This window comes from Cardiocondyla obscurior, linkage group LG12, assembly GCF_019399895.1.
Source record: "Cardiocondyla obscurior isolate alpha-2009 linkage group LG12, Cobs3.1, whole genome shotgun sequence".
Lineage (NCBI taxonomy): Eukaryota > Metazoa > Arthropoda > Insecta > Hymenoptera > Formicidae > Cardiocondyla > Cardiocondyla obscurior.
The window spans coordinates 6,243,369-6,263,747 of NC_091875.1; the positions used below are offsets into that span (position 1 = coordinate 6,243,369).

General features: G+C 37.0%; 3 protein-coding genes across 4 annotated transcripts; 2 read left to right on the forward strand and 1 right to left on the reverse strand.

The window, feature by feature from the left end:
* The first annotated feature begins 1,143 nt into the window (after positions 1-1,143).
* On the forward strand, positions 1,144-2,547 carry LOC139107278 (solute carrier family 66 member 3). 2 transcript variants are annotated; one of them, XM_070664731.1, is made up of 5 exons: positions 1,144-1,382; positions 1,488-1,669; positions 1,733-1,955; positions 2,037-2,157; positions 2,227-2,547. In XM_070664731.1, the coding sequence occupies exons 2-5, from the start codon at positions 1,521-1,523 to the stop codon at positions 2,358-2,360; spliced, it is 627 nt and encodes a 208-aa protein (XP_070520832.1). In that variant the 5' UTR covers positions 1,144-1,382; positions 1,488-1,520; the 3' UTR covers positions 2,361-2,547. The 2 variants fall into 2 exon arrangements, with proteins under 2 accessions (XP_070520832.1, XP_070520833.1); XM_070664732.1 differs by having other exon boundaries at positions 1,144-1,377.
* A 109-nt stretch (positions 2,548-2,656) lies between these two features.
* On the reverse strand, positions 2,657-3,219 carry LOC139107030 (uncharacterized; the record flags this gene model as incomplete). Its single annotated transcript, XM_070664238.1, has 2 exons — positions 2,657-2,797; positions 3,070-3,219. Coding segments are annotated over 2 exons (291 nt in total), but the record flags the coding sequence as incomplete, so codon positions are not given.
* Positions 3,036-20,364, forward strand: Lana (laminin subunit alpha). Its single transcript, XM_070664713.1, has 29 exons — positions 3,036-3,570; positions 4,888-5,034; positions 5,950-6,357; positions 6,577-6,790; positions 7,130-7,339; positions 7,453-7,725; positions 7,796-7,933; positions 8,043-8,315; positions 8,448-8,747; positions 8,852-9,010; positions 9,084-11,412; positions 11,616-12,119; positions 12,185-12,416; positions 12,490-13,198; positions 13,281-13,507; positions 13,594-14,353; positions 14,450-14,727; positions 14,810-14,997; positions 15,093-15,630; positions 15,737-15,867; positions 15,947-16,790; positions 16,880-17,420; positions 17,511-17,600; positions 17,716-17,901; positions 18,010-18,176; positions 18,258-18,500; positions 18,576-18,735; positions 18,864-19,091; positions 19,619-20,364. Exons 1-29 carry the CDS (start codon positions 3,358-3,360, stop codon positions 19,882-19,884), a joined length of 10,956 nt encoding a protein of 3,651 aa, XP_070520814.1. The 5' UTR covers positions 3,036-3,357; the 3' UTR covers positions 19,885-20,364.
* Positions 20,365-20,379: the final 15 nt, after the last annotated feature.

Consider the following 20,379-nt stretch of genomic DNA (forward strand, 5'->3'; position numbering starts at 1 on the left):
ACTCGCGATTAGAACAAAGCCGACCGGATACTATACGGAACTCCCGGGACGACCGACGAACCGGCTGCGGCTCGTATAATTATCAATTATCGACGGTGACGACACTTGACGGCTGTGGATGCAGCTGCGTCTATAAAATGCGAAAATAAAGTTTTACTATTGCGACAAGCTATTCAGTTTTGGGTTTCAGAAATGCGATTCTTACCTCTGGGGTCGCTCCCTTGATGCACGATGGCCTTTCCAAGGCCCTCCTCCTCCTCTCAGAGCATCGGACCTCCCGTCAGAGTTAATCAGCTTCCTCTTAGATCACTTGAGCCTCGTCCTCGCCTTGGTAACCTGCAAACAAGCCCGGAAAATTAATTAAAATCACGCGAGTCTGTACGATACTTCTGAAATAGCAAAGTTATCTCGGAAAGATGAGCGCATAAGTAAGAATATAGCTTACGTTAAAGAAAGAAGACTTGGCCACGAGTGCTCCTCACACAGAGAATGGGAAGAAGATGGTCGTCGTACCGGGATGATTTTCGTTCAACGCAATTACGTATTGCGTTCGGCACGAGCACGCGGTTGCTGTGAGTGCGTATTACGTACATGTATTTCGCGCGACAGCTGAAGAAGAATAAGGCAAGAGTGAGAGTAGTAGGGGAACGTACGTGAGCACCCCCGCCCCCACCCCCGGCTACCGGTCCGTGATTCTCGTTGTAATATTACGAATCGACCGAAAAATCAAAAGGATCCTTCCTTCCTTCCTTCTCGTTGTACCCAGTTTCTTGTGCCAAGATCGCGGACGACCGGGTAAAAGTACCGTATATCACAGATTCTGCCAAAATACACCCGAACGATGTGTTCTCGTATATAAAGAAAGGCTTGATACAGAAATTAAGTGTCACTTTACGTCTTCGAAAGCAACACGTACTATTAGCACTTGTTATTTCACTTTCTTTGGTCCACTCGCGTTTCTATAGCCGGCGTCAGTGAGTAACTGACGTCGTCGACTTATAGTTTGAAGATGTCGTACGTCATTAGCAGTCGATAACTCGCAGCAGTTCGAGTACCACTCGCTTACGCAGTCAGCGCAGTTGTCGCACTGATTCAAAGATTGTCTATAAGTTGTCTTTCTTCTTGCGCATTAGAAAAAAAGAGACAAGTTCATTCCGAGCTAGTGCAGTTGCCGCGCTGACGGTGTTCTTAACCTGAATTCATCGCTCAATCGCCGGGTGATGATGATCTCTGATTTCGGGTAACGAGTAACAGTAATTTTTGTGTCTTAGAAGTCTCGTAACTTCACATAATGAAACATCAAAGGAGAATAATTTGACCGAAATGTGAAATGAGGAATCTAACTTTAACTCTAACGTTTATTGCACAAGCGATTATGTAAGGTTCGTTTTCTGTTTTATTACTGCGGTATGCTGCATTATATTTAAAATGTTATCTTAATGTATTGAAATATATATTTATATATGTATGTATGTATATATATGTAGCATCGACTAAAAAGCAAGAGAAAAGACGAAAAAATGTCACTAATGGAACGAATTGCGGATTTATTGAGCTTGATAACGATAGGTATGTGCTTTGTATTGAAAATTCCTCAAATACTGAAATTAATCTCTGTAAAATCGGCCGACGAAATGTCAATAATGGGGTTACTTTTAGAATTGACAAGGTAATTTTTTTGGTCTTTTTTTTTTTCTTTTATGAATAACTTACTAACATTCTCTTTTTTTAGTTACACTGTGATGACTGGCTACAATTACTTGAATGGATATTCCTTACTGTCTTATTTGGAGTATCCAATAATATTAATGCAGGAATACATACTTATATTTTTTGTTCTAAAATATTTGAAGAGGATTAATATGTGGTCTTTTTTATGTGCCATAATATATTTTATCCTGAGCAGTTGTTTGATGCTGGAAATTATTCCAAAGACTGCACTTATGTTTTTAGCGGTTTGCATATTGTTACTTATTGCAAATATTTAATTAATTTATTTTTAAAACTTGTTTTGTACAGTATACTTTGTTTTCCAGTCATTATGTACACCGATCTCAGCCTCCAGTAAAATTGCTCAGTTGCTGGCTATAGTTAGAGCTAAAAATGCTGAATCAGTGTCACCACTTACTTGGTTTATATCTACCTTTACAAATTTGAGTAAGTATTTTGGTTTTTACATTAAAAAAATCGATTCCTAAAAGAAATTAAAATAATTTTTAATTTCAGCAAGAGTATTTACGATATGGATGGATTCTGCTGATATGTTACTGCTGGGAAACTTTATCATCTCGGTCCTGTTGAGTTCCACCATCATGTTCTCAACTATTTATTACAGAAGCCGCCCATTAAAGAAAGATTAGATAAACAATAGAAAAATTAAGTAATAATTCTTCCAAATTAATTAGAATTAAATTAATTCTAGTTGAAAGCTTAAGCTGTGAAATAAAAAGTGTGCCATTTTTGTGATATATTTGTTGAAAGCGTAATCAAGGAATATCATATTTTATTTATGTTGGTGAAATATAGAAATTATTAATCTCACATCAATTTACTACTTTTGAATTAATATCTTAAAAGCATAGGAAGTAAAAGTATAAAATTGCATCTGATATTTAGTATACTTTATAATTAGATCAACGGAAGTATATATATTATATTAAAATAAGATATCGAAGCCTATATTAATCGGACTGTGTGTATGAAAAGCTGTAAGATAATATAGCATTGAGAGAACTATAAACAATATCTTACCGTGCATATAAAAGGTACCATGTGGTTTCGATTCTAAATTGATGATCTAAAAAGAACTTTTGTAATAATAAGTAATAACAGTAAGAGATTTCGTTATAAATAAAATATGTTATAATTTTTAAAGATAGAAAATGCAGATAAAGAATATCCATAGATACTTATATTTATAATTATTTATATACTTACTAAAAATATTAGGAAATGGATAATTGCACTAAAATTAATAATTTAATTTAATATTTTTTTTTAACAGCGTGACAAACAATTTTATTTATGTAAAGTCTATTAACTGGAGATGACGAGACGTAAGAAATTTACGATGTTTGAACTTGGACTCGTGTGGAATTCAAACTCCAACTTGAAGATCACTGAGCTGTTCCACCCCCACCGAGTTCTTCTCATCTGGCAAGTCGACGGTGCTGGAAGAACTCTGGTCCAGACAGTCTGCACCGAGAAAGCATCCAGGCATCATCGTCGCAAGAAAGTGGGAGAGAGGGAGGAAGGGAGCGAGACGAAGAGGGTGGAGAGAAGACGAAAGTGAAGAAAAAAAGAGTGGAGCAGTTCCTCGAAAGAACTTGAGAAGGTGTCGGATTTTCTGCTAGCAGAATGCGGTTACCGGCAAGCATCGCCGGCCTTTTTTTAATCATCCGGATATCTAGATGTGAGATCCTGACGCCACCGTATTTCAATTTGGCCGAGGGCAAGGAGATCGAGGCCTCGGCTACGTGCGGCGTCGACACTACCGGCCCCGAACTTTATTGTAAACTCGTAGGCGCGAACGCCGATCAGGATGAAGATATCAATTTAATTCAAGGCCAGGTAAGTGTTAGCGTGATAAATATATTGTAAAAAAAGGACCGCGTTTAATTTATTTAATATAATGCGTATAAAATATACGATTTAAATAAATATGTTTTTAAATATAATAATGATTAAACGTTATATGAATAGGATAAAAGTCAATTTAATAAATATTCTTGCACGCCGAGATATATATGGTCTGTTTGCCTCCAATATTAGCACCGAATTTTATCTATTACGATTAGATTCTACGAGTCCAAAAGTTTATCAGCTTCGAAGCATCGGCTCTTACTTAATTACTTCCTTTCTTTTATTTTCTATCACATAATCTTTCTATTAATATTGTTTATTCGCATGTGTCGCTAAAGTAAATGTAATATTTTATATAAACATTTATAATTACATATCACGTGGCACTTTTGCCTTTCTATCTGAGAATTGCGATAAGGGAATTACACCAAATAATCACGAGAGATGAATGAAACCATTGATGAGAGATTAACTTTCCTCAATCGAGCGGCGAACGTATAAAAAAAGAACTTATTTGAAAATCTAGATGAAAAACTTTAAATTTTTTTTTAAATATATCAGGCTTGTTAATTATATTTATAAATAAATAATAAAAGTGGTACTTACGTGTGCTTGTATAACATTATTGTAAATCTTAAACGTGATTGTCATTTTTAGGTGCTCTAAAAATTGAGTCTTGTGATATATTAACGTGTAAGCGTTTTGTCGGCGAGTCTGGACAAAAGACGACTACAAAGCACTTCCGTACGAAAGATCCAGCTAGAAACCAGTTCGCAGGGTTTATGATTGTATTCGAAGAATGCGATAGACTCGTAGGATCGCGTTTCCCCGCGAAATCATGGTTCCTCGTTATTGAAAACAGATGTTTCAAATCTAATTTATCACCGATGCAGTATTACTCCTAGAGTGCAAAAAATCTATGTTATAATTTTCAAAAATTGAGTCTTTGCACATTTATATTTTAATTGTGTCATAATGCTAATCCAGCTTCATACATAATATATTAAGAATGCGAAACGTCGGCTTACGACATCACATACCTATCTATGTGGGTAAAAGGAGATGAAACCGAAGTGAACCAGAAGCAAGAAGCTTGATAAAACGGAAGATAAAGATGACCTCTTGATAACACTCGATCGTTCACCCGCCCGAAATTAAGAAGCTCTCCATGTCACATACAAATTTCAGAAAGAGAAATTTTTATTTTGTCTTTCGATTATCTAAATTCACTTCTTTACATTTAAATTTGTAATTTTTTGTTCATTAATTCTTTTTTCTTTAATATAAATTTTTATTTTTCCACAGGTATGCGATTATTGCGATCCTGATAATCCGGAAAAAGGTCACCCTCCCGAATATGCAGTCGACGGTATGGAAACTTGGTGGCAATCACCACCTTTATCCAGAGGGATGAAATATAATGAGGTCAATCTAACGATCAATCTGGGACAGGCAAGTAATTATATCACAATGCATAAAGATTAGTATAAAGAAAGTGTGTTCGAAAGCACATTTGAAAGGATTTGATTCAGAAGCGACAGGAAGTAACGATGAGCGATTCTTTTATCAGCGATGTAAACATTCTATCACGCAAGTAGGCGTTTTCCTGCAAGTGGGAAGATTTATCTTCGGTTTGCTTCCGGAATAATATATAATATAAGAAGAGAAAAATTAGATCGCCAACAATATTATTTTTTACATATTAAAAAATGTGTCATATTAAGCCACAAACATTTTTTTTAAATAATTATCTATTAAATTAACACGTTACTTTACGCTGGCTGTATATTTGAATTAATTTATTTTTTAATACAATTAATTTTTATCAGAAGTGCAGTCTATTTTCGCGAGTGCACTATACGCAAAAGCTGTTACTCTTGTGCTAATTATCTTAGAAAGGTTCATTTACACCGTCACTATCTCTGTCTTTTTCTCTTTCTCCTCCCACTCTATTTTCTCTAACTTTCATAATTTTTTAAGTGCTATTTTTCTGCCTATTAATCCTAACATGTTCTTTTTTTATACCGTTCTAGATTTTTATTTTCCACAATGTTCTGAATTTATTATTTCAGAAAAGAATGAATATATTTCTTTTTATATCTATCTCACTTTTTCCCCGGCTGGCCCATAATCTTGAGGTTTCGTCGGTCTTTCTTAGATCATTGAAACCATGTATGGCACACATCTGGCATTCAGTCCTCGGTTTACCCGTGGTTTATTCTCTCTAAAATAACAGGATCTCTCACTCAAATGAAATTAAATAACGTCCAAGGCATACGTTTTAACGAATAATAAATTTCTCTTTAAAATATAATAATGTAATAATTTTAAAAATAAGCAATAATATATATATTTTTTTTTTTTTAGGAATTTCATGTAGCTTACGTTTACATACGAATGGGAAATTCGCCTCGGCCAGGACTGTGGATCTTGGAGAAGTCGAAGGATTACGGCAAGACCTGGTCACCCTGGCAATACTTTTCGGATTCTGCCAGCGATTGTCTGACTTACTTTGGGGTGGACAGCCACAAGCCGATCATCCGAGATGACAGCGTGATTTGCACAACTGAATACTCAAAGGTCGTTCCACTTGAAGGCGGCGAGATACCGATATCAATCCTAAATAATCGTCCTTCGGCAAAGCATTATTTCAATTCGACTTTGTTACAAGAATGGACGCGGGCGACGAACGTTCGTTTCCGTTTCCTCCGGACGAAGAACTTGCTGGGGCATCTGATGTCCGTCGTTCGTCAAGATCCTACCGTCACCAGAAGAGTAAGCGACGCTGAAACATTTATTTCTCAACGATAATTGAATTTATAATAGACTGTTTTTTACGTTTTTTTATTTATTATCGCCGTATTAAAGCAAATTTTTGTTTAGTGATGTAATAAACATTTTTTTTTATATGTTAAAATCTCTTTACAATCGATATTCGACATTATCTTACGTTTTTGTAATTTAATTTTTAAAAAATGTACATTTTTATTGCAGTACTTTTATTCGATCAAAGATATCAGCATCGGTGGTCGATGCATGTGCAACGGTCACGCGGACATCTGCGACATTCAGGATCCTAACATGCCAAAGAAATTGGTCTGTCGATGCCAACATAATACTTGTGGACCTCAGTGTGCAACATGTTGCAAGGGCTTTGAACAGAAAAAATGGAGACAATCCACAGCATCACAGAAATTCATATGCGAACGTAAAAACTATTTATTTATTAAAGGGAAAAAATCTGTTCACTAAAAAAAAATTTTTTTCTAACTCTACGGGGCAAAGATTTATGTAATAATATAAATTTAATTTTATGATTGGTAAAATAATTGTAATTTTGTGCGTGCATACAAGATAAATTGCCAGAGATAACCTGTCTGTTTTTGGCAGCGAATTAGGTTCGATCTACATTACCGCAGTAAGCTTTAAACCGTAAAAAATTAGCCAATCATATTAAATAATTCCCTTGGAATTTGTAATACAATCGACTGATTTCTTACGGCTTAATGTTTACTACGGTAATATAAATTGAGCCTTAATATTGCAGCCTGCAACTGCTTCGGACATTCGGACGAATGTATTTACGATCCGGAAATCGATGAGAAGCACTTATCGTTAGACATACATGGTAATTATGAGGGTGGTGGTATCTGCCAGAATTGTAAGCACAACACCGAAGGCATCAATTGTAACCGCTGCAAGCCCAAGTTCTACAGGCCTCGGGATAAACCACTTAATGCAACTGACGTATGTCAACGTAAGTTTATTCACAAATTAAACTCGGTTATTTTTTTTATTTTCCATTTATTATTTCGTAAATTTTAATTATTGCCCGTTTTTTAATTACCATAAATCTTTTATATGTTTAAGCCTGCAACTGCGATTATTTCTATTCGACTGGAAATTGCGCCGACTCTAACGGAAAATGCGAGTGCCGGAAAGAATTCACACCGCCAAATTGTGATACTTGTAATTATGGTTACTTTGGGTATCCTAATTGCTTGCCCTGTGAATGTCATTTGCCGGGCACGCTCGGTTATCATTGCGAGGCAACTGACGGAATTTGCCCTTGTAAAATAAACTACGCCGGTCATTACTGCGATCTCTGCGCGGAGGGATACTACAATTTCCCTGACTGCTTACGTGAGTAAATCTGTTAAAAGTTACTTTGAAATCCCGAAAGTTATTTGAAAGATAATCACTATGATTTTAGCTTGTAGCTGCAATCTTGTGGGTGCCTTAAACGACGTCTGCGACGTGATATCTGGTAACTGCACGTGCAGAAATAATTACGGAGGGAGAACGTGTGATATTTGCGAAGATGGATATTTTAATTATCCTATTTGCACATGTGCGTTAGAATTTTTTATTTAATATAATAATTTATTAATAGCGTAGATTTAAACGTCGTTATAAAATTAATATTAAAAAAAATACTGATTTTATATATTGACTTGCAGATTGCGAGTGCGATTCGCGTGGAACGGAACCGGGTATTTGCGATAAATCAGACGGTGTCTGCTTATGCAGAGAAGGATACGGCGGCGTTCGATGTGATCAATGTATCCCGGGATATTACGGCTATCCGAATTGCGTACCGTGCAATTGCAGCTCTGTTGGCTCGTCTAGTATCAGCTGCGATTCCACGGGCAAATGTTCGTGCCTTACTAATTTTGCTGGAAGAACTTGCAGTCAGTGCAGCCCAGGATATTATAAATACCCGGAATGTATCGGTAATATCCCATTCGCGCAGAAACTTTTATTACAATTTTAATTAAATTTATTAATTAAATTAATTATATTTTTAAATTAATTTTTTAAATTAAATTTTTTTTTTTTTAAACTCTTTATCGTTTCGTTCTTAGCGTGCAATTGTGAAAGCCATGGTTCAATCGGCGTATCTTGCGATGGCGAAGGTAAATGTCAATGCCGTGAGAATTTCGACGGTATTAGATGCGAGCAATGTAAAGAAGGTTACTACAACTTTCCTACCTGTGAGGGCTGCAACTGTGATCCGGCTGGTATTGTCGCGACTTTCCAGGGTTGTGGTTCATTGCCGCCCGGTGAGCTTTGTCAGTGCAAGGATCGAGTTGAAGGAAGAATCTGTAACCAATGCAAGCCACTTTATTGGAATCTGCAGCCTTACAATCCAGACGGCTGCGAAGGTTTGAATCGGTTTTATAATATTATATTTATAACAATTATGCTCTGCAAATCTAAAAAAATATAATTATATGTAATATTAATTTAAAATATATTTGCATTTAAGAATGTCAATGTAATATACCTGGAGTTGTTGGAAGCATCGGCGAGTGTGATACTAAAACTGGACAGTGTATCTGTAAACCTGGTGTAACCGATAGAGGATGCACTCGATGTATTGATGGAACGTATAATCTTCAAGAAAATAATGTTTTTGGTTGTTCTGGTAAGTAAATTCTTTTGTTTTATAATAATTTAATTTTTTTAATTTTTAACATAATGCATTTTATTTTATCAAGACTGTTCCTGCGACGTCGGAGGTTCCGTAAATCAAGTATGCGATAAGCAAACTGGTCAATGTTCTTGTCAACCACGAGTCACTGGTCTTACGTGTAAAGAGCCTTTGAAGGCTCATTACTTTCCTACACTTCATCAATATCAATATGAAGCCGAAGTTGGTAAAACGCCTAGCGGTAGCAGCGTCCGCTACGGTTTCACGGAAGATATTTTTCCGGGCTTCAGTTGGAAGGGTTATGCTGAGTTTACCATTCAGCAAGATGAAATTGTACTGGGCGTGATTATCGGCAAATCGTCACTTTATCGGATGGTTTTACGTTATGTAAATCCTAGTAGCGAGCCGATTCTCGGTACTATCACTATCACTCCTGACAATCCGTCCGAGGTAGAACAACAATTTAAAGTCAATTTTAAACCAACTAGCCGACCCTCTTTTGTAACGGTTGCCGGAGCACACGACAATCATCCATCGCCCATGGTGATGAATCCTGGGCACTGGTCCATCAAAATCGCCACGAAGAAAAGCATGTTCCTTGATTACTTCGTTCTATTACCAGCGGAATATTACGAGGGCGGTATACTAACGCAAGATGTGAATGTGCCCTGCGAAATCGGCTACAAGGGACTCTGCAGGCACTACGGATATCCAAATCTGACACAATTCGATTCGGTTCACGGCGCAGGCGGTTTTCTTAACGAGAATAATATACGAATTCCATTGACCGAATACTTTACCGATCGCGAGAGTTTGCAAGAAATTGACGAGGATGAAGTGCCACTCATCAACGATCAACAAGAAGAAATTCATTTTGATTTGAGAATCAGCAAGCCTGGCCCTCACGTTCTCGTAGTGACTTATGTTACTCCGCGAGACGAACAAGACACATCGATACTATTAATTGAGGCAAATACCGTTGGCAAAGGTAAAGTCACTTTAAATCCATGCAGATATACGAGCAAATGTCGACAAGTTGTTACCGATACTTACGGCAAGGTAGCTGTCATGAATTTCCCGTCGAATTACATTAGCTTGGTGCTGACTGGCGAACCGACCTCAAATGTCGCAATTGATTCGATAGTTGCGATTCCTTATAATCAATGGTCGCTCGACTTTGTGAAACCTAAATCTATTTGTGTGAGGAAAAACGGCAAATGTATTCAAGGATTATTTCCCGGTGCCTCAGATGCCAAAAAGATCGAATTTGAAATTTCTAATGGTATTCCGGAAGCTGAAAACCGACCTTTCGGTATTTACGATAACGGCACTAAATTAATCTACTTAGGTGACGGTGACATGGTGGATATTCACTCAAAAGTATCTCAACCGGGAGATTACGTGTTTGTGATACAGTATTATCAACCAGATCATCCTCAGTTTGAATTAGACGTGCTAGTACAAAACGGCAAATTTTATGAGGCAAAGGTGCCGGTTCCCCACTGCCCTAGTAACAGCGGCTGTCGCAGCATTGTACGTAAAATCGACGATAACGATATTAGATTTCAACTGATTGAAAATTTTGTGCTGACATTGAAAGAGCCTGGCCGCGGTATTTGGTTGGATTACGTTCTAGTGATTCCAGCAGATCAGTACAATGAGAAAATTCTCAATAAAGTGCAGTTTGATCAGACGAAAGAATTTATTAAACGCTGTGGTACTAATCATTTCCATATCAACATTACGGAGGATGGTTTTTGCCGCGATTCTAGCTTTTCAATAACGACAAATTATAACAACGGCGCATTACCTTGCAATTGCGATAGCGAAGGGTCCACTAGCTTTGAGTGCGACAAATTCGGCGGCCAATGCCCCTGTCGGCCAAACATTATCGGTAGGCGATGTGAGATTTGCAAATCCGGCTTTTACGGCTTTCCCAGATGCAGACCTTGCAATTGCCCTGCTCTCTGCGAACGAGATACCGGCAGATGTATTTGCCCGCCTCGAGTAATAGGCCAACGATGCGATCAATGCGAACCCGGTACCTACGGATTTCATCCGATCATCGGCTGTGAGGAATGCAACTGTTCGCCCTTGGGTGTATTAGATGGTAATTTGCAATGTGACGATAACGGCTGCCGTTGCAAAGAGAATGTGGTGGGTCGTCAATGTGACCGCTGCCTCGCTGGATATTCGCAGTTTCCTCACTGCGAACGTTGCGATTGCGATTTACGTGGCACAACTAGTGATATCTGCGACCAGTATACAGCCGAATGCTTCTGCAAGACAAACGTGCAAGGTTTAGCATGCGATGTATGTCGCGAAGGCACATTCGATATTCAAGCTGAGAATACGGATGGTTGTACTAAATGTTTCTGTTTCGGCAAGACTACCAGGTGCGCTTTATATTTGCTATTATTATTACATTTTACATTATGCAATTAAATTAAATATAAATTATTATCAGCGTTTAAATTTTTTAAAAATTATGTCGTTTTTATTTTTTTATTTTATTTTATTTTATTTCTTTTATTTCTTTTTTTATTTTATTTTATTTAAAATTATGTCGTATTTAAAAAATGTGAAATTTATTTTTTAGATGCGCCTCTGCGAGTCTTTACTGGACCCATCTTATGGATATGGCCGGCTGGGAATTGGTCACACCTATTGATAAGAACGGCAACTTTACCAATCTGTTAACATATCCTATAGAGAACTCAACTACGCTCACAGTTTCGCTCACCACTAATGACACTTTCGAGAACGTCGTTTACTTTTCGGCGCCTGATATCTATTTAGACAAAAAGTTGACTTCGTACGGTGGCTTCTTTAATTATAGCGTTCACTATAGCACAGGACCTTTCGGCAAAGCTGTCAGTGCCGCCGATGTTATCCTCCAAGGCTCTGATATTACATTATTCTACTTTTCCGACGAACAGCCACCATCCTTTGTGAATTTTAGAGCGTCAGTTCATCTGGTGGAAGCTAATTTTCTAACTAGCAATAGACTCGCCGCGACGAGAGAACAAATTATGGTCGTTCTCGAAGATTTACGTGGAATATACGTGCGCGCTACATACTGGAATCCCAGCATCACGGCTTCGTATGTATCTTTTTTTATTATCGAGATATCGAGGAGAATCGTTATTACAATAAATATCTTTACAGATTATCATATGCAACTTTGGACGTTACAACGGAACAATACTCGCCTCAATACAGCATTCCGGCTAGCAGCGTGGAGCAATGTCAATGCCCGCCTAATTATCAAGGATTTTCATGCGAGGAATGCGCTCCGGGATATTACAGAATTAAATCTGGACCTTACGGAGGATACTGCGCGCCCTGTCAATGTAATGGTCATGCAACCACGTGTGACGTGAACACCGGAATTTGTGAGGTACGATAGATTTATCTGAAATAAAAATTTCAATAAATAAAGTTTAAAAAATAATTCTAAATTCTTTTCGCAGAATTGCAAAAACGGAACCATCGGTGACCATTGCGAATTTTGCGAAGAAGGCTATTACGGTAATGCCACTGTGGGCACACCGACAGATTGTCTAATTTGTGCGTGTCCATTACCGGTCGCTTCAAATAATTTTGCCACCGGGTGCGAGGTAAACGAAGAAGGAAATAAGATCAGCTGCGATTGTTTGCCTGGGTATTATGGAGCTCGTTGCGAAGCCTGCGCGGCCGGTTATTACGGCAATCCCGAGGTGTACGGCGATTATTGCAAGCCGTGTGAATGCTCCGGCAATATTGACACCAATCAAATTGGCTCGTGCGACAGTATCACCGGCCAGTGCTTGCAATGTTTAAACAATACCTACGGCGAAGCGTGTAATTTGTGCGCCCCCGGTTTCTACGGCGACGCCGTGAAACGAAAGGATTGTCGTAGCTGTATGTGCGATGACTGTGGAATGGAACACTGCGACAGTTACAGCGGTCAATGTTTCTGTCAAGAAAACGTCATTGGTGAGCAATGTGATCGCTGCGCACCCGATTACTACGGTTTCGACACTTGCAATGGCTGTAGGCCCTGCGATTGTTACTTGGCATCCGTAAGTAGTCAGTGTAACGGAGAAACAGGACAGTGCGAGTGTATGCCGGGCGTTACCGGTCGTAGATGTGATCAATGCATTCCAGGATATTGGAATTACGGACCGGAAGGGTGTACATGTAAGACCCTTGAATTATTATATATTTAAATATTGTAAAATACGATTTAAAAAATTAAGTGTATTATACTTTTTTTTTTTAGCATGCGAATGTCACACTGGTTATTCTGTCGGCGTGTCTTGCAACGCAACTACTGGTCAATGTACTTGCTTACCTGGCGTTATCGGCGAAAAATGCGATCACTGTCCGTATCGGCACGTACTTATTCCGGCGCAAGGCTGCTTCCCCTGTGGCTCTTGCACAGGAAATCTTCTCGATGTTACAGATGAATTAACCGATTTATTAGAACCTGTCTCGCGCGAATATAGTGTAAATAAAATTAATTTTGTAGATTTATACACATTACATAAGAAAATTAATAACAATATTTTTTTAATACATCTCTCTCTTTTCAGACGGTTGCAGAAGGCTATTTTACGAATCAACGACTTAAGTTTATTAATGATACAGTCAACGAACTTTATCCCGAAGTTAAATTGTTAGATCCAAGCCGGGTGAATCTTCTACCGTTGCAGGACAAGCTACAGCAATTAGAAAACGAAGTGTACAATCAGAAACGGCAGATTGATTTCACTGCCGAGGACAGTGTTAAATGGAAAGACGACGCCGAGAGTACGTTGCAGAACATGAATAATTTAGAGCAAGATGTGGTGCAAAAAATCGGTTTAGTAAATCAAATTGTCTCGGAAGTGCAATCGCTAGCGTTAAATATCGAACTGGGAACGGGCGCTAAGGTTGATAATGCACTAAATGAAGCAAAAGATATTCTGAAAAAAATCAAGGACGTTAACTTTATTAAATTCCGGGATAATGCTGTAGATCAAGCGAACCAAGCTAATATCCTGATCTCCGAGATGCAGAATTACAACTTTCCAGCTAGCAACTTGAGTTCTGCCGTGGCTAATTTCAGTAACGAGATTAAAAACGCAAGTGCGAAAATGGATGATCTGCTAGACATCGTGAGCACAGCTCAAGAAATTGCTAGCGCAGTAGATAAATTGAACAGAGAAAATAGAATCGCCGCGCAGACTGGTAATCTTGATATTGTAAAAAACTCTACCACCGAGGCGAAAGAAGACTTACAAGCTGGAGAACAGCTCAAGAGTAACGCCAGCAATTTTCTTAATTATGCAAATATTAATATCGATCTTCTACGTAAGTGATCTTTTAGTGTTTTCATATTTTGAAATTGAGATTTATAAAAATAATGATAAAAATAATTGTAAAAGTAATAGGTTTATTTTCTTTTAGGAACTAACACTATTAGCAATGCGACTAATCAACTGAACGATACTATTACTCAAAACGATGAAATGTTGATCAATCTAGCTGAGAAAATTCAAGAAGCCCATACTCATGCCGATTATCTATACAATCGTTCGTTGGAATTGGATAGTTTATTAACCGACACTCGCAATACTAATGCGGTGAGAGCAGTTTCAGCATACAGAGATATTGAAACTGCAATTCAAGCTGCAAAAGAAGCTGCGAATCATGCCACAATTGCTGCTAAAAATGCAACATTAATGGTAACAAAAAAAACTAAACATATATTATAATTTTAATTTATATTTATGTACGATTGAGATTTATTTTGTATATTAATAACAGACCGATGGAATCGAGCAAAAAATGCTAAACTCTCGAAACGAATGCTTCCAATTGTTAGCCTCCGCACAACTCGCTTTAAAAAAAACTACAGGTCAACCTGAAAATGATTTACGAGAAGCAAGGAATAATGCGACTCTGATTGACAATCAAAATAAACGTAATAAGGAACTTCTCGACTCCATTGACAAGTACAGCTTTTTTTTCTGTATTTTAATTAAGTTAAAGCACGTTGAGCATTAATATTAAAATATATATCTGTTTTTTTGACAAATAAAAATTGCAGGACGCTCGGCAACATTCCTTCGCAATCGTCTTCGGTCGCACATGACGCAATGAACCAAGCAACGAATGTTGAACGTAACATCAAAGTTGCTATCGATGACTTAAACGGTATCGTGAATCAGATTCCGGAAGATCTACGAGAAACGAAGCAGCTCTCGAAAAATACATCGGAATCAATTCGCGATATCTCTCAGGCAAATAAACAGCTAGATATTGTGGCTAAAGTGATGCCAAACGTCACTAGCTTATTAAACAGCCTAAATAATAATCAAAGATCGATCGACACATCTGGGAACAATTTACAAAGTAAAATCGAAGCTCTGAGGAACAAAATTGCGAATGCCCGAGAACTGGCCAATCGATTTAAAACTGGCTTGACGTTTTATAGAAATACTACTTTGGAGCTAAAGAACCCAGAGAGCTTACCACTATTAACTACATCCACAAAAATATCTTTGTATTTTAGAACTAACAAGACTAACGGTCTTTTATTATACCTTGGCAATGAGGAGAAAACGAAACTGCCACGATCTAAGACAGTAAGTCTAATAAAATCTAATGTAATAATTTTCAAAAAAAGTTTAATTAAAATCAAAGAAATATTTTTTTATTTTATTTATAATATAATTGTTTTATATTCCGTAGCATGATTTCATGGCGTTATTGATTGAAAGCGGATATCCCGTCCTTATAATCGACTTGGGATCTGGACCAGAAAAGATAATTCATAATAAATTTGTATCAGATAACATATGGCGGCAAATAATTATCGATAGGTTGATATCAATATGCGTAACGTTATTTAATCTAAAGTATTTTTATATCATTATTTATTAATTTATCTTTTATTTGCAGAACTGGCAAGAATGTTAAATTAATCGTTCGCGAAGATATTGGCGAGGGTAAAGATAAATTGTACGAGAAGGAAGGGGTTTTGTCAGGCTCGTATTACATTTTTAATGTGGACCAAGAGCATTCGAAGCTTTTTGTCGGCGGATATCCATCGTCCTTCCGCATACAAAATGCTGTGACCGCTTCCTCTTTCGAGGGTGAAATGGAAGAATTAATGATAGGCGATATACCTGTGTCTTTCTGGAACTTCGTCGATGGCGAGAATAATCAGAAGAGCGCGCTCGAACGCGACAAGCTTATTAATTTTGCGCCGAGTAGAGGATATCGTTTCGATCGACACGGTTACGCAATCCTTAGCAAGAAGGGCTCGCAAATTACGCCCGATACCAGAAAGTTTATTATTAAATTGTCTTTTAAAACGTTCATGGAGGATGGATTGATTTATTTAATGGGCAAGGGTAGACAATTTTTATCTCTGGAAATGAATAACGGTCAGTTGTTGTATCAATATGATCTTGGCGAGGGTACAACTGTCTTGAGGTCTTTGGATAAATATAATGACGGTAACTGGCATACTCTGGAGGCTATCAGACAAGATACGATGGGAGCGCTAAAGATTGACGATCACACAGTCGCGTCAAATCAGGAGAAAGGAACTACGAAACCTTTGATCTCATCGGATCACATTTATTTCGGTGGTTATCCGCCTAATGCAAAGCATCCTTTCGAATCGGTTACGAACAACGGCTTTGAAGGCTGCATCGACGAGGTCGTCATTCTTGATACATCAATTGATCTCACGCGCAACGTTCAAGCATTTGGAGTTATGCCTGGTTGTCCAGTCAGGGTAATTAACGAAATTTTTATTGCTCACAGATCATAAATGTAAAATATTTTTTACTTTAAAAATACAACTTTTGAAATTGTCTCTTTCAGTTTGCCAGGCTAGTCTCCTTCGAGACAAATACACCTGGGTATGTGAGATGGCGCAATTTGAAGTCCGAATTTACAAGCCTACAAGTGAATCTTAAGTTTAAGACATTGGCCAGCGATGGTCTGATTTTCTACGCAACTAACAACGATCACCAGAACTCAGCTACTAGTTATCTATCGTTAATAGATGGTCAATTAGTATTTAATAGTCACGGCGAAGAGCTTAAAACTAGCCCGACTGAGGTTAGATTCAACGACAACGAATGGCATGTTGTTACTGCTACACATGATCAATTAACTCTCAGCCTCGACATTGACGATACGAAAAGCTACAGTATCGAGTCATCGCCGCCACCCTTGGATTTTCACTACAGCAATTTGTATATTGGTGGACTACCGTCCAGTGTAGATTCGACTGGCAAAACCGTGCCTTTCGTTGGATGTATTGGTGACGCGACTCTTAATAGCGTAATTATTAATTTCGCTGACACAACTGAGAGACCGCACGCGTTCCTAGGAAAATGCAAAGGCGGCGATCAGACACGTACGTTATGGACATTGAGAAAATTTTGATAGACTCGTTTTAATTATGTTCACTCGCTTATATCTTTTTTTTTTTTCTTTTTTTTTTCAGTTCTACCACCTATTGTTGAGCCTGAAGTTTTACCACCACTATTACCGTCGGAAGGACCAGAAGATACAGCAAATATACCAACTCAAGTCAGTAAGTGAAACAAATTTATTACAACGATAGAACAAAATCTTGGGTGTATAAAAAAAATATTTGCTACAAGCGACGATGAGGAAAGTAAAACAAAAGCAAATAATTTTTTTTCTAGATATAATTGATGTCGATATAGACAAGGAGATTGAAAAAGAAGACGAACCGGAGTTAGAAGGACGAACAGATAAAAATGAATTTATAACGACTACGCCAAGATCTCTAGACTCTCCAAATGTCGACATGTGTCATTTGCCATATTATCCGGCAACGGATCCTGATCTTGAGAATGCTTGGCGATTTGGTAATTTGCATGTTTTTAAATAAATCGAAAATTATTCAAATAAAAATATATTTAATTTAATAATACGTGAATAAAGTTTTTCTAAATGTTAATGACTTTTTTTTTAAGGTGCTGCAAGGAACAGCAGATTAGAATACAGAACACTAAATGGAAGATACAAAGACGACTACGATTTCCAAATTGACGTAAAAACAATGGCAGATGACGGAATTATATTCTACACTTCCGATCTCAGTAAGCAAGACTTAATCGCTGTGTACATGGTTGATGGAAAGGTAAAGAAATAATTGTAGCTACGTATATGAAAGTATATGAAAAATTATTCTACAAATTACCTGAGAATATTATTCTTCAAGATTCATTACAAATTCGACTGTGGCAGTGGACCAGCTTTATTAGTAAGCGAAAAGATAATTAATAATAATCAGTGGCACAACGTGATCTTTAAGAGACAAGGTAGTTACGGTGAGCTAATTGTTGACGAAGACGATCCAGTAGCTGGATATTCGTTGGGACACACTACTACTATTAATGTTAATCCGCCATTCTTCGTGGGCGGCATCTTGCCAGAAATATCCAACATTGCATACACGAATATTGTAAGATTACTTGACTTTCAATCTTATACTTAGAGAAATTACGAAAATATTAACAAACGTTCGTTCTTGTTTCAGGGTCTTAATAAAACATTCAGCGGATGCCTTGGAAATTTTATGATGAACGGACAACTAGTTGGAGAACCATCGGAAAAAATAGGCGTGATACCTTGCTCGAAAAGAGTCGAGCCCGGTCTCTTTTTCTTTCCAGGAAACGGCAGCAATTTATTTAAAGCCGGTAAGAAAATTAACAAGTGTATGTTACGCTAAGTAACAAAACACTTTTTGATATTATTTTTAAATTAATTAAAACAATCAATTAAATTAAAGATTATTGACTAAATGAAAAATTTTACAAACTTTTAGTCGATCGATTTAATGTGGATCGTACAGTCGACATTCAAATGGATATAAAACCGCGATCAACGTCTGGACATTTGCTGTCGGTGCATGGTAAAAGGGATTATCTTGTACTAGAAATGATTAATGGTACTGTCAAGTTTCTAATAAAAACACAAAAAGGCTCAATAGAGACTGCGTTTGAGCCGACGAAACCAAATTCTCTTTGCGACGGACACTGGCATAATATTCGAGGTAAATGTTATCATATAAAATTGATTTAATATTATAGATCACTCTTGAAATTGTGAATTTAATTGTAATTAAAAGAAACTATGCGCGCGCTACGCGTGCTCTGTTTTTAAAGAAATTTCGATACGCGCGGGTCAATACATTCGGACATTAGTTAATTATATTAATTTCTTTAGGGTACTTACCATTTGAGTGATATATAGCCGATGACGTTCGACATCCTTCCTTCCTTCCTTCCTTCTCCTTCTTTCCTTCCTTCCGTGGCAGTATTCTGAATTATCTTGACGTGTTGTAGCACTTCAAATTATTTAACACTATATTACACTGTTTTTTTATTTTTTTTAATTTTTTTATAATTACTATCATTAAATATTAACACTATCACTCGACAGACGAACAACCGAAAGAATGACGATAGATTATCGCGGCGATTTTTTACAATTAAAATTAAACTAATGACTAACGGTTAAGCGATCGATTATTTAAGTTAAGTTTTAATAATATTATTCTCTTTTTATTATTTTTTATAGCCGTCAAGCAAAAAAATGCAGTACTACTATCTGTCGATCACAAATCGGCACCGCCCGGAATCGCTGGTAAAAACGTCGCTAGAGTCTTGTCAAAGCATCCAATATTTATCGGTGGTCATCCGATGCTCGGAAGATTACGAGGTAGTACATCGCAGGCTCAATACGTCGGCTGCATCAACAATATTCAAATAAATATGAAGGCAGTCAGTATCAGGCCTGAACGAGCTTATGGCCAAGTAATTACCGGTGTATGCCCTACAATTTAAAATAATGAAATCAAAAATTCTAATAGGTGATATAAAAGAACTTCATAATTTTACCTAAAATCCTAATTTGACCATGCATTTTTTATCAAAATATTTTATTAATTATTTTAATCAAAATAACAAACGTAATACGTCAAAAAAGTCAAACTTGTAATATATTATTAATATTTCTCTCTACAAGATATTTTCTCAACCAAAAATTACAAAAAACTTATTCATATAAGATAAAGAAACTCCATTGTAACCAAAGATATGATTGAATAGGAGATTTAAGTTATAGAATGTGCGTAAGTACGTAGAAGGGAAATTGGTTTTAATAATATAATGCAAATTATTAAACAGGAAATACGAATTTTTGTAAAAGTTATAAGCGTTTTTTATTTTGTGTATTTTATGTAATATTTGTGCGTTATTGCATTCGGCACATCTTGTAAATAAATCCAAATTCTTATATAATAAATTCTCAAAAGTTTAATCTCATGGATTTATGTCTCT

What these genes read in the sequence shown, in the direction of transcription:
- LOC139107278 (XM_070664731.1), top strand. Translation starts at nt 1,521, where the DNA reads ATGTCACTAATGGAACGAATTGCGGATTTATTGAGCTTGATAACGATA. An exon ending in CTGCACTTATGTTTTTAGCG is followed by an intron (nt 1,956 to 2,036) that starts GTTTGCATATTG and finishes TTTGTTTTCCAG; the next exon opens with TCATTATGTACACCGATCTC. An exon ending in ATCTACCTTTACAAATTTGA is followed by an intron (nt 2,158 to 2,226) that starts GTAAGTATTTTG and finishes TTTTAATTTCAG; the next exon opens with CAAGAGTATTTACGATATGG.
- Lana (XM_070664713.1), top strand. Translation starts at nt 3,358, where the DNA reads ATGCGGTTACCGGCAAGCATCGCCGGCCTTTTTTTAATCATCCGGATA. An exon ending in ATCCTACCGTCACCAGAAGA is followed by an intron (nt 6,358 to 6,576) that starts GTAAGCGACGCT and finishes TTTTTATTGCAG; the next exon opens with TACTTTTATTCGATCAAAGA. An exon ending in TAAATACCCGGAATGTATCG is followed by an intron (nt 8,316 to 8,447) that starts GTAATATCCCAT and finishes TTTCGTTCTTAG; the next exon opens with CGTGCAATTGTGAAAGCCAT.